The sequence below is a fragment of the Equus przewalskii genome, chromosome 15 (genome assembly GCF_037783145.1).
Source record: "Equus przewalskii isolate Varuska chromosome 15, EquPr2, whole genome shotgun sequence".
In the NCBI taxonomy this organism is placed as follows: Eukaryota; Metazoa; Chordata; class Mammalia; order Perissodactyla; family Equidae; genus Equus; species Equus przewalskii.
This window is the reverse complement of record NC_091845.1, coordinates 2986385-2998993: the sequence shown is the minus strand read 5'-3', so window position 1 is coordinate 2998993 and position 12609 is coordinate 2986385. Positions and strand designations below refer to the sequence as shown.

The window sequence follows — 12609 nt, the reverse complement described above, 5'->3', positions numbered from 1 at the left end:
ATGACCACACTTAATGTCCTTCATATATATATAGTAATTAAGTAACCACAGAGAAGTTATGGGCTTCCATGTTCCAAAGATTAGGGCTCATAAGACCATTTGTGTTTTTGAACACCCAAGCATCTATTTTACTTACACTGCATTCAAGGACTGTGGGAAAACTCTACTTATCATACATTGTAGTGAGCAACACAACTAGATGTTAAAGACTAATATCATGGGGTACCCCAGCTGTCACTCTCACAGCCCCTGCACCATCCCCAGATGAACGAATGTTCATCCAGTATAAGTTCTGGGAGCTGACCGAAAACACTTATGGGGAAAACAAATGGGCAAATATGAGAATACCATTTTAACACATGTAGAGAAAGAAACAGCTACCAAAAGGCTCAAACACCAAAAGGACCAAACACAACAAGAGTTCTGTAGTGGTAATTAAGTTACATAAAATCTACAGACAAAATCGAGTTGATACTTACATGGCCTTTTCTGCATTTCGGGCCTAAAAGGAGAGAGAAGAGAAGAAAAATGCTTAAAACACCTTTTTTTTCATTTACCTTTTAAAATTTCAAAAGGACACAGTCACAAGCAGAATGCTTGAACCTAGTATATGAACACAGTAACAACAAAAAAATGGAAAGATGTTCAAATCCTGTGACTGACTTTATGCTGCTCCCTCTACCTAAAATGTTTACTTCTCCACTATCCCCACCCACTTAGATCTGGCTCTTATTCATTTTTCAAAATTTACCTGTGTCATCACCATTCAGAAAGTTCTTCCATGACCCCTTCTTCCCAGGTAGGCTGTCGCCCTTTGTCTGGGTTTATACCTACCATGGCACTTTCCACCCAGCATTATAATTATCTGTTCCCTGTCAGCAGAATTTGAGGAAGGAGGGGCTGGTTCTCACAAAGTGAGTTTTGTGTAAGTACTGTCACACCGCTGTCAAATCAATTATCCCTGAAACACAGAGTCAGGCAGGGAACATATTTTCTGGGTTGTAGTATAAGTAGAAAGAGTGCTTGCTGAGTCAGGGACTTGCATTTTACTCCCAGCTCTTCCACTTACCATCCCTGAGAAGTAGTCTCCCTAAGCCTCAGTTTCCCCATCTTCACAGCAGGTATCATACCTCTTATCTCAGAGATGTCATGATGATTTAATGAGATAAATACACGAAGACATCAGGTATGCAATTTATAGATGCTCAGCAAATGTGAACTCAATTTAAATCTCCTTTCTGACCCTACCTTTCAATGGACACAGAAACAAACTTGGCAAATGCTTGGTGGATAAAGGAACACAATATCTACCGAGAAAAAAAGCAGAGAGCCTCTCCCAAAGGAAGCCATCATCTTGAAGGCTGAGGCTGTCCTACCTATTTCATTAAAGCATATAGATTCTAAATATTTAACTCAGCGTTTCTCGATGCTTACTCCATGCTTTAAACACCATGCTAGGTGCTAAGAATTTGGCCATGATTCTTCCTTTTGAGGGAATTCATAGGAACTTCACCCCAAAACAATGAATCAATGTAATAGGGTTATGAACCCAGGGTGATGGAAGCCCACAAATATGAATGTGTGGTGGTGACAATATATAAAATACCCAGTAATTCCTGTAGCCAGAAATATCCAGGCCCACGGATCTTTCTCCCTGCTAGGGAATGGAGACAGGAGATTCTCTGTGCTCGTCAGAGTTCAGAAACGAAGATCCTCAAGGCTGAATAGGACAGTATGAAGCAGTAATTTGGGGCACATCCTCCCACAAAAAGGGCTGCTTCTAGCCCACTGGTTTCTCTCCTCGGGATCTTGTGCTCATGAATCTATAACGGCTTCCAATGCATCTTCTATAACCTCACTACAGCGTCGCGTGCTTTCTCATGGGGCTTCACTTCATGAAAATATTAGAGCAGCCGACATGTACGAGTATCTTCTTTGTACCAGCACTACATGCATTCTCATACTTACACATCCTTAGCACTTCTCGAACGAATGAAGAAGCCAATGAACCGCGCAAGACCACAGAGATCACACCCTCATGCAATGACACTACGCCATTCATTCAATTGTTACTGAACACCTACAACGTGCGACACTGTCAGACATTAAGGAAGCAATGGAGAAAAGACTATCCTCGTGAAGCTGAAATCTTCTGAGGGAGACCGAGAAGAGACATAAACCAAATAATCAAGAAACATACAGTCACAACCGCTGCTCATCTCCCCTACGGGACCTGGGGGCAAAGGATCTGGCCCACGCCAGGCACCGTGACTCGGAGCCGATCCTTGAGCCTCTCTGCGCCTGAGTTTTCCCCATCGATAACGTAAAGCGCTTCATCGAGATTACAACACTGTCGGAGGTGGTAACCCGGATCCCGGGGTTCCATCGCCTCCTCCAACTAAAGCGAGGCAGGAAGGGAATCCCCCAGTCACAGCCAAGGAGCCCGAAGCCCGCAGTGACGCCGGGCAGACCCCTGGGCCACGAGCCCCGCCCGGGGGTGGGGGTCCTCGCAGCGCGCCCACTCACCCCCTCTCTACTCACCATGGTGCGAGGCGGGCGCCGCCCGTGGGCCGCGCGGCCCAAGCCCCGGGAGCTTCACGGCCGCAGGCGAGGTCAACCTGACGGGAACTGAAGATTCTAACTGACCACACCACCGATTTTTCTGTCGGAAGGACAAATGGGAAGATACGGGAGGGGGACCGGAAATGAAACCGAGAAACGGCTGGGGTAAGAAGAGGAAACGCAGGCGCGCTTCTGCAGTCGGCCTTTCCTCGGCGTCTGGACGTCGCACCAACGCGCAGGTACGTGGGCAAGATTGCGCCTGCGTAGTGGGGCCGACAGTTCTCTGACTCAGCCCCGCGGCTGGTTTTGCTCTCGCGGTAAGAACCGCGAAATTTCTCGCGTTAACTATTGGTTGTGTGGACGCGGGCGACGCCGACTGTAATTGGGTGGGATCTGGTTGCTGCTCTACGTACGCTTCTCTTCGCCTCCCCGTTTGCTGCTTCTGTGAGAGCCAACGTGCCGTTTTGGAAGTTCGTCGTCATCCCTCTGAATGGACCGAGTCCTCACAACTGTCCGGGGCCGCTGGACCGCAGCATCAGCCGCCCGCGTGGAGAGGCAGCTTCGGAAGTGGAAGCTGCGGTCTCCCGCTGCCCAGCGCCCAGACGCCTCTCTGGGCAGATCGCGGCGACAGCCTGTTCTCCAGGAGTCGGAGCTGGCCTGGCTTTGTAAACTCCTTCGCGTTTCCCTGTCATTTACTTGGGGCCTGTACTTTTTCGATTTTCTCCTGGAATCACGGGGCCTATCAGACCCTGACCAGTACTTGAGGTCACCCTCTTTTTTATTTACTTATCTATTTATTTAAGAGAGGGCTGCACAATCATCAGGTTTTTGGGGTTTTTTTAAGGGGAAGATTCGCCCTAAGCTAACATCTGTTGCCAGTCTTCCTCCTTTTTTCTTCTTCCGTTCCCCCTGACAAGGTCCCAGTACATAGTTGTGTATAGTTGTAAGTTCTTCTGCTTCTTGTGTGTCAGCCTCTGCAGAGCATTGCCTCTGACAGATGGGTAGTGTGGTTCCACGCAGCGCAGCGAACGTTAATAACCCCTAGGCCATCAGGGCTGGCTCCACCCTCTTTTCTTAAAAAAAGATTTTATTTTTCCTTTTTCTCCCCAAAGCCCCCCAGGATACAGTTGTTTATTTTTGTTGTGAGTCCTTCTAGTTTTGGCGTGTGGGATGCCACCTCAGCGTGGCCTGATGAGCGGTGGCATGTCGGCGCCCAGGATCCCAACCAGCGAAACCCTGGGCCGCAGAAGCAGAGCGTGCAAACTTAACCACTGGACCACAGGGCTGGCCCCTCCATCCTCTTTTAAAATAAGAAATTTAGGGTCCCGGAGAAAAAAGGGCACTTATTTGGAGGAGGATGGTTAGAAAGGTGGTATGTGAGTCATTGCCCAGAGAGATGTGGTCAGTGTGTCATGGGCACATTGCTGGTCAGAAGATCCTTAGGCAAGGACCAGGAAGACCGGGTAGAGGCCACTGATAGGAATGGTTCTGGTGGCTGGCTCCTCCCATGGGGTGTCAGCAAAGGAGTGAGCTATGGTGTGGAATTGAGGTGAGGGCCGGTAGCAAATTCAGCCAGGTACAGCAGCTCTCCCTTCCCAAGCATGGCGTCGGCCGTGGTGGCTTCCTCCACCAGAGAACCTAACCAATGGTGGGCACTCTAGCTGCAGCCAGGAGGCACAAGCCAGCGACAGAAGCAGCTGACATGTGGTTCAGGATCAGACAGGACAGACAAGTACTTAGAAGAATAGATGCCAGTTTCTCGTGTCTGAACCATGACAAGGACAAGTTTTCTCGTTACAAGTTTTAGGTTGGCATATGGCCATTCCACTAGACTCCATCTTCCCACCTCTCTGGTAGATAGGTGTCGGTTTGTGATTAAATAATGGCTAATGAGAATTGAATAAAAGGAATGTGTGCCACTTAGGTGGTGCTGTTAAAGACTTGCTTTCCCCTGAGCCTTTTTCCCTTCTCTGCTTAGAGGTGACTCTGAGAACGAGCACTGGGAACTCAGAAATGGAAGCATTGTGAGGATGCCAGATCTCCTCCCAGCTCTGAAACACCTACCTCTGTAAAATGAGAAATCTTGTTTAAGCTGCTGCAGTTGAGGGTCTTTTATTACAACTTAATCTAATCTTAATATAGGAGGGTCATTCCTCACTCAAACGAGACTTTCTCACACTTCTATACCTTTATCCACTAAATCCCTGACTCTAGGATGCAGATATAATACGTAAAAGGATTCAAGAGGCATTACCTATGTTGATTGTCCTTCCAGCATCCATTCCCCTCCTCCGCGCCCCCCCCCCCCACCTGAATTCCACTTGGGAACCTTACGGTTCTGGGGAAGGAACTGCAAGCCCAGCTTTCAGAGTGGGCTGGGAGAGCTAGGTTAACCTAATCGATCCATCCCATCTCCCTGAGCGTGCTGATTGGTGCGCTTAAACCCAAGCTGGCACAGAGTGAGTCTCAGGACTTGTTTGCAATGCTGGACGGAATACATCCTATTGGATGTCAGAACAGATGGAATACCAGAAGCTGATGTGAGCCACTTTTGGACTCCAAGGGGAAATGATTCTCAGTATTTGGTGACATTGAGTTGCCCAATGAGGCCTTACCTCGAGCCCAGTACTTAATCTTAAGTTATATGAACCAATAAATTCCTCTTAGTGTTGAAACCTGTAAAAGTCAAACTTACTGATACTTGAAACTAAGAGAATCCAGATTATACCATTTATCTTGCCACAGTCTGCTAAATGTCCCTTCTCTGCTCACACTGATCCTGCTTTGTCTAGACTGTTCTTTTTGCCCGCAGCACCCTTCCTCCATCCTACCACCTAACAAACCTGCCTCTTTATACCTACTCATCATTTGAGAGTTTAGACAGCCTGGATTCATAACCTGGTTCTGCCACTTATTAGCTCTGTGGCCCTAGATGACTTACTCAACCTGTTTAAGTTTTACTCTGCTGTGAAATTGGCTTATAGGATGTATCTTTCTCTTCTCATTTTTCCTCATCCATGAAATTGGGACATTTGCCTTACAGAGCTGTTGTTCTAAAGGAGACACTACATATAAAATGCTCAAAATAGATCTATGTAAAGTTCTCAATAATTATTTCAGAAACAACCCTATGCTCTACAGTCAGATCTATTATGTGACCTTACCTAACCCCCATGGACAGTCAGCTGGGCCAGGCTCAGGGGCTTGCAGGACTTTGTAAAAGCCCTATTCGGTTTTAAAATCACCAGATTTAAAATTTACAGGCCTCACCCTACTGGAATCCTATCTTGTTTTTTATCTCCATCCCCACACCCACGCCTGGCATGGAAGGTTTGATGGCTGAATGAGTAAAGGAGCAGAGACAATAGTGCTGCCCTGCCTTCTTTCTGTGCCAACAGCCCCAACTTATATTGTGTTTCCTAGCCACCCTGTAAGTTTGAACAGCATTTTTGTAGTTTTGAGACTCATGTGTTCACATGCCAGTGTCAGTCACCCATGTCTTATCTCTCAGTCCATCCACAGTTGTGACCTAGCATTAGATCACATCACTAGTCCATAAGACAGCAGTTGTACACTTCTGGCCAGCAGTCTGAATTTGGCCTACGGGGCTGCTTTGACTTACATCATGTTATAAAAACTGGAAAATCTCACATAAAAATCCTGATTTGGGGCAACAGTAAACCCATACTCCTGCACGGTAACTATTAACACAGGTGAAAAATCCTAGTGTTAGATCAGTCCATGTTATAAGCAAGGTAGAATAATGTAATACATTTAACTGGGTAGAAAAAACCTCCTGATATTCAAAAAGACCTTTTCCAACTCTGTCTGGCCCAACAAGCAAGAGGCAGTACTCTTGCCTAGCAACATTCATATATGTGTCCCCTAGCACCCATCTAAGGGCCTCAATTATTGTTCACTAAATGAACAAGGGTTCATTGGAGAGCAGGTATGGTAGGCAGAAAACTGGCCCCCCAAAGACGTCCACATCCCAATCCCTGACACCTGTGAATATATTACCTCACATGGCAAAACAGACTTTACAGGTGTGACTAAGTTAAGGATCTTAGGATGGGAAAGATTATCTTGGATTACCTGACGGCCCCAATGTCATCACAAAGATCCTTATAAGCAGCCCAGGGTCAGAGTCAGAGGTGTGACTGGAAGCAATGTGGCCATGAGCCAAGGAATCCAGACAGCCTCTCCAAGCTAGAAAAAGCAAGGAAAGGATTCTCCCCAGAGCTTCCAGAAGGAAATCAGCCCGGCTGACACTTTTAGTCCTATAAGACCCATTTTGAACTTCTGACCTTCAGAATTATAAATCTGTGCTGTTTTAAGCCACAAAGTTTGTGATAATGTGTTACAGCAGCAACGTGAAACTAATACAGATTTTGCTATCTATGAGTGGAGTGCTGCTGTAAGAAATACCTAAAAACATAAAAGTGGTTTTGGATTTGGGCAATGGGCAGAGGCTAGAAATATGAGGATGACAGAAAAACACCCAGAATGCTTTGTGCAATTGTCAGTAGAAACACGGATGTTAACTCTGCCGGTGAGGACTCAGAAGAGCACAATGGAGGAAATCTATAGTCTTAGACAGTATGTAATCATAAACAGGTTATTAATAAATATGAACACTAAAAGCACTGCTGGTGAGGGCTCAGAAAGAACTGAGGGATGTTATTGGAAATTGGAAAAAAGGAGAATCCTCAGACAGTGGTAGAAACTTAGCTGAATTGTATCTGACAGTTATGTCAAAAGCAGAACTCGTATATGACCAACTTGGATATTTAGCTGAGGGAAATTTCTGATTTCTTTTTGAAGCTTATAGTAAAATGAAAGAGCAAAGAGATAAATCTAGGAAAGAACTGTTCAAAAGTAACATCAAAGGGATGGCCCGGTGTTGCAGCAGTTAAGTGTGCACGTTCTGCTTTGGTGGCCTGGGGTTCGCCGGTTCAGATCCCGGGTGTGGACATGGCACTGCTTGGCAAGCCATGCTGTGGCAGGCATCCCACATATAAAGTAGAGGAAGATGGGCACAGATGTTAGCTCAGGGCCAGTCTTCCTCGCAAAAAGAGGAGGCTTGGCAGCGGTTAGCTCAGGGCTAATCTTCCTCAAAAAAAAAAAAAAAAAAAAACCTTGATTTGAGAAATTCTCAGCCTATCCACAATGCAAAAGATGCTAAAATTAGGAGATTCACTGTTAAGGGAAGTGTGCTCTGGATAAAAAGCCAAGGGTGTGGTTGGACAGCCTTTTTCTGGTGTCTCAGAAGGACCAAAAGTTCAGAATATTCATCCACACAGAGGGCTTTTTGAAGAGATTAGGTGTATGACTCATGGATCACCTCAATCATCTCAGCAGAAGTTAGGAATGGAGATGGGGTTATCCAGGAAAGATCTGCAGAGGAGCCTCTTGTCTAATGGAGTGAATTCCCATGGCATGCACAGGAGACTCACAAGATTGAGAATTTTACACCAGTAGAAACACTGCTAGCTTGGACTGCAAGGGACAGAGAGAGGAGAAAATCAAAGAAAGCTGTTGAACTCCTAAAATCCTAGAGGTAAGAAACAGGCTGATAAAACTACTCAGCTGTAGGGCCAGCCTGGCAGTGTAGTGGTTAAGTTCACATGTTCTGCTTTGGTGGCCTAGAGTTGGCAGGTTCAGACCCCAGGCACAGACCTCCACACCATTCATCAAGCCATGCTGTGGTGGCATCCCACATACAAAATAGAGGAAGATTGGCACAGATATTAGCTCAGTGACAATCTTCCTCAAGCAAAAAGAGGAAGATTGGCAACAGATGTCAGCTCAGGGCCAGTCTTCCTCACCAAAAAAAAAACCACACCTACTCAGCTATAAACAAGTGCTACCTTTCATAAGAAAGAATGGATGACTCCTAGGGAGGCAGCTCAAGCCCAGAGGATATTCAGTCCTTAAAAACTAATACTGTTTGGGGCTGGCCCCGTGGCCGAGTGGTTAAGTTGGCGCACTCCGATGCAGGCGGCCCAGTGTTTCGTCAGTTCGAATCCTGGGCGCGGACATGGCACTGCTCATCAAACCACGCTGAGGCAGCGTCCCACATGCCACAACTACAAGGACCCACAACGAAGAATGTACAACTGTGTACTGGGGGCTTTGGGGAGAAAAAATAAAATAAAATCTTTAAAAAAAAAAAAAAAAAAAAAAAAAAAAAACTAATACTGTTTGCCCAGCTGATTTTTAAATTGGTTGAGACCAGTGACTCCCTTTTTCCTTCCCTTTTCTCCCATTTTGAAGGGCAATGTCTGTTACTGGTGTTCTATGCCTATCCTACTATTTAATGTGGGGAGCAGATAACTTAAAAACAAGTTATAAAACCACAGATGAGGAGGAATTTTGCCCCAGGATGGATCATACCCAGACCCCACCGATATTTGATTTAGGCAACTTAGATAATGAGATTTGGGACTTTGAAGCTGATAAGATTTTACTTTGATGAGCTGTAATGGGTTGACACGTTTGGTGCTGCTGAGATGAGGTGAACATGTTTTGCATGCAAGACAGGTGTGAATCTTAAGGGGTCAGAGGCCAGACTGAGGTGGAAAGGTGAATACCCTCCCAAAGATGTCCATGTCCTAATCCCCAAAAGCTGGGAATGTTACCTTACATGGCACAAGCACTTGTGGATGTGATTGAGTTATAGCATCAATAGGAAACTAATATAGTGGTCAATTCCGTCTTAGGTCAAGAAAAAAATCAGAATGGATCTTGGAACATTCTGTTCTTAGCAGAAAATAAGGATGTGACAATATAAACATTAATAAAAATTTGTAAAAGGCCATCATAATTTTGCTAAGAAAACTTAAAAGTGTACAAAAGATAGTTTAGGGCTGGCCCAGTGGCGCAGTGGTTAAGTTCATCCACTCCACTCTGGCTGCCTGGGGCTTCCAGGTTCAGATCCCAGGCGGGGACCTGCACACCACTTATCAAGCCACACTGTGGCAGTGTCCCACATACAAAATAGAGGAAGATTGGCACAGATGTTAGCTCAGCAACAATCTTCCTCAAGCAAAAACAGGAAGACTGGCAACAGACGTTAGCTCAGGGCCAATCTTCCTCACACACACACACACAAAAAGTTGTAAAGATATAAATATGAAGTTCTTCTGTTAAGGACACTTCTAATTATATAGATGTGTACCAGTTTCACCTGTGAAGAAGTAAATAAAAATGTCCAAATCAGCTAAACAATCCAGAAAATTTATAAACTATACTAAGATAAAAAAGGCTTGATCAACACCTGTGGCCTAATATAAATATTGTAAAAACACTTCATTTCTGGAAAAAATAATCTAAACATTTAAAATGTTTGAAAGATAGGGGCTAAGAGACCCATCATACCAAGAGAAATTGTTATGAAAGAGGAGTCGGGGGGGCCGGCCCCAAGGCCAAGTGGTTAAGTTTGCATGCTCCGCTTTGGCAGCCCAGGGTTTCGCCGGTTCGGATCCTGGGTGCAGACATGGTACCGCTCATCAAGCCCTCTGAGGCGGCATCCCACATGCCACAACTAAAAATATACGACTATGTGCCAGGGGGCTTTGGGGAGAAAAAGGAAAAATAAAATTTTAAAACAAAAAATTATAAAAAAAAAAAAAAAGAAAGAAAGAGGAGTCAACGTTACTTGTAGCATCTCAGGTTTTAATTGCCTTTGGGCTTGTGTTTTAACCTAGGGTTAACCAGCCAAAAGTACCAGAAAGTCCCATCCTGATTTGAGACGGCGTTTTTTCTCTTAGGTCTAATGAAAGTATTAACACCCAAGAAAACTATAAAAATAGAACATTGGAGAATTATTAAAATCCTTAGGAAGAAGTAGATTGGAACATCACAAAGGTCTAAGAAAAATTTAAAGTTATTAATAAAACTTTAAACCATTATATTTGTAGTGTTTCTGTTTCAAGTTTTCAAAGCCAAATTAAACTTCTAACCAAAGTTTAAACTGCAAACAAATTTGGAAACAAGATCTAAATGCCCAGGAAAAACTCATTTCCAAAATGCTGCTCAAGTTTAACAAACTATGCGTTAAACAAAGTTTGAAATAGTAGACAGCTCCCTCCATGCACCAAAGCGTCAGAGAATCTCTCCTCAGTTCAGCAGAGCCAAGCAGCTGTCGTTCTCCGCGGAGGGCTACGGGTTCTTCTCCAGTTCCCTACACCACCACCTCTTCCATTTCCCAGCTGACCAGCTTCACTCCTATTACCATCTGCTGCCTTCCAAAGGCTCGGGAGTTAGTGGCCATACATTAAAGGCAGCCCTGAACAGGTTCAACCAGGCCCATTTCAGACTTACCCAACGTACTGAGAGGCATTCCTCTCAGGTGGCATGCAAAGAATCTGGTGGCAATGTAGGAAGAGCTTGAATTAAAACAACAGGTACTGGGGCCGGCCACGTGGCCAACTGGTTAAGTTCATGCACTCCGCTTCAGCGGCCCAGGGCTTTGCCAGTTCGGATTCTGGGTGCAGACCTAGCACCACTCATCAGGCCACACTGAGGTGGCGTCCCACATAGCTCAACTAGAAGGACCTACAACTAGAATATACAACTATGTACTGAGGGGCTTTGGGGAAAAGAAGAAAAAAGTGGAAGATTGGCAACAGATGTTAGTTCAGGGCCAATCTTTAAAAAAAAAAAAAATCCATCATAGTGATCCTGCAAGATCAAGAGTCTTTTTTTTTTTTTTCACTTTACAGATGAGAAAACTGGAGCTGAGAGCCACTTGCTCAGTTTCAAATCTAAACCCACAACTGACTTGGAGCTGAGATTCCAACACCACAGCCCATATTGTTTGCATGATGCTACACAGCCTCAAGAATGAGCAAGCCTCTGCTGCTAAAATCAGAAGGGTTTTGGAAGCCCCAGTACAGCAATACCGAGACCCCAGAGGAGAAAGTCCAAGATTACTTGGCCAGGTTTCAGAAGTCACACATGTTAATTCCCGGGGTCCTCTACCCTCGGCTTGCCTTTTTAAGGTTTTAGGGTCCTCTCACTAATTGTTCTTCATGACTGAAGTATTAGCACAAATCTAGATATTTATCATCCATGGCTACCAAAACCATTTGGTGCAAGGCTGATGAGGGAATTTATAATGGATGGAAAAGACTGACATCACCAGAACCTACTGGTCGAGCTTAGTATCACCAAAAGTGAGGCAACCTGACATCACGTACCTCCTGATAAGATCTAACAGGAAGTACAGAGCACCCCCTATGATGTATCTTGCCTAAGAAAAGAAAAAGACCAAAACATAATCAAGTTTCTAGATCTAAATACCACTTTACAGAACCTCTGGGGGATAAAACCATGCGAAACAATACTACTAGGATACAATCAGCCAAATAAAGGTCAATGGGAATTCTTCAATTTTTTTTCCAATATAGACAGGGAACTGTTACAGATTTGAGACATAAGAGACACTACCAAATGCAATGTATACAGAGTATTTGGATCCTGATCCAAACAAACAAATTAGAAAAATATTCTTGCATCCACTGAAGAAAACTAAACAGAAGACTGAGTTTTTCATGCTACAAAAGAATTATTAAGCTGGTCAAATGTTAACAGTCTGGTTGTTTTACAAACATTCATGGGTGAAATTATACGATGGTTGAGATTTGCTTTAAAATAGTCTAACAAAAAAAGGGGTAGGGGAGAGCAGGAAGTTGATGGTTGCTGAAGTTGAGTAATAGATGCAACACAATTTGTACTATTATTGCCTCTACTCCAAGATTTTTTAATTTTTTTAAAAGATTTTATTTCTTTTTTCTCCCAAAGCCCCCCAGTACAAAGTTGTGTATTTTTACTTGTAGGTCCTTCTGGTTGTGGCATGTGGGATGCCGCCTAAGCATGGCTTGATGAGCAGTGCCATGTCCGCGCGCAGGATCCCAACCAGTGAAGCCCTGGGCCGCCAAAGTAGAGCGTGCACACTTAACCACTCGGCCACGGGGCTGGCCCCCCAAGATTTTCCATAGTGAAAAAATGTTTTTAAAAGTTAAACTGAAATCAAATGGAAAA

General features: G+C 44.6%; 1 protein-coding gene and 1 long non-coding RNA gene across 3 annotated transcripts in view; one reads left to right on the top strand and one right to left on the bottom strand.

The window, feature by feature from the left end:
• The window catches only part of ISY1 (ISY1 splicing factor homolog), a 21365-nt gene extending 18566 nt beyond the window's left edge, over positions 1-2799 (bottom strand). The window contains exons 1-2 of one of the 2 annotated variants that reach the window (XM_070574574.1): positions 2542-2799; positions 480-502 (exon numbers count right to left, since the gene is read on the bottom strand). In XM_070574574.1, coding sequence (XP_070430675.1) covers positions 480-502; positions 2542-2544 — 26 coding nt within the window. In that variant the 5' untranslated portion in view covers positions 2545-2799. Of the gene's footprint in view, positions 1-479; positions 503-2200; positions 2326-2541 lie in introns of those variants that run through there. The other variant, XM_070574575.1, reaches the window with a different exon arrangement.
• On the top strand, positions 2663-12609 carry LOC139075897 (uncharacterized). The gene is made up of 2 exons (XR_011526807.1): positions 2663-2801; positions 11289-12609. It is a non-coding gene; the product is annotated as an uncharacterized lncRNA (long non-coding RNA).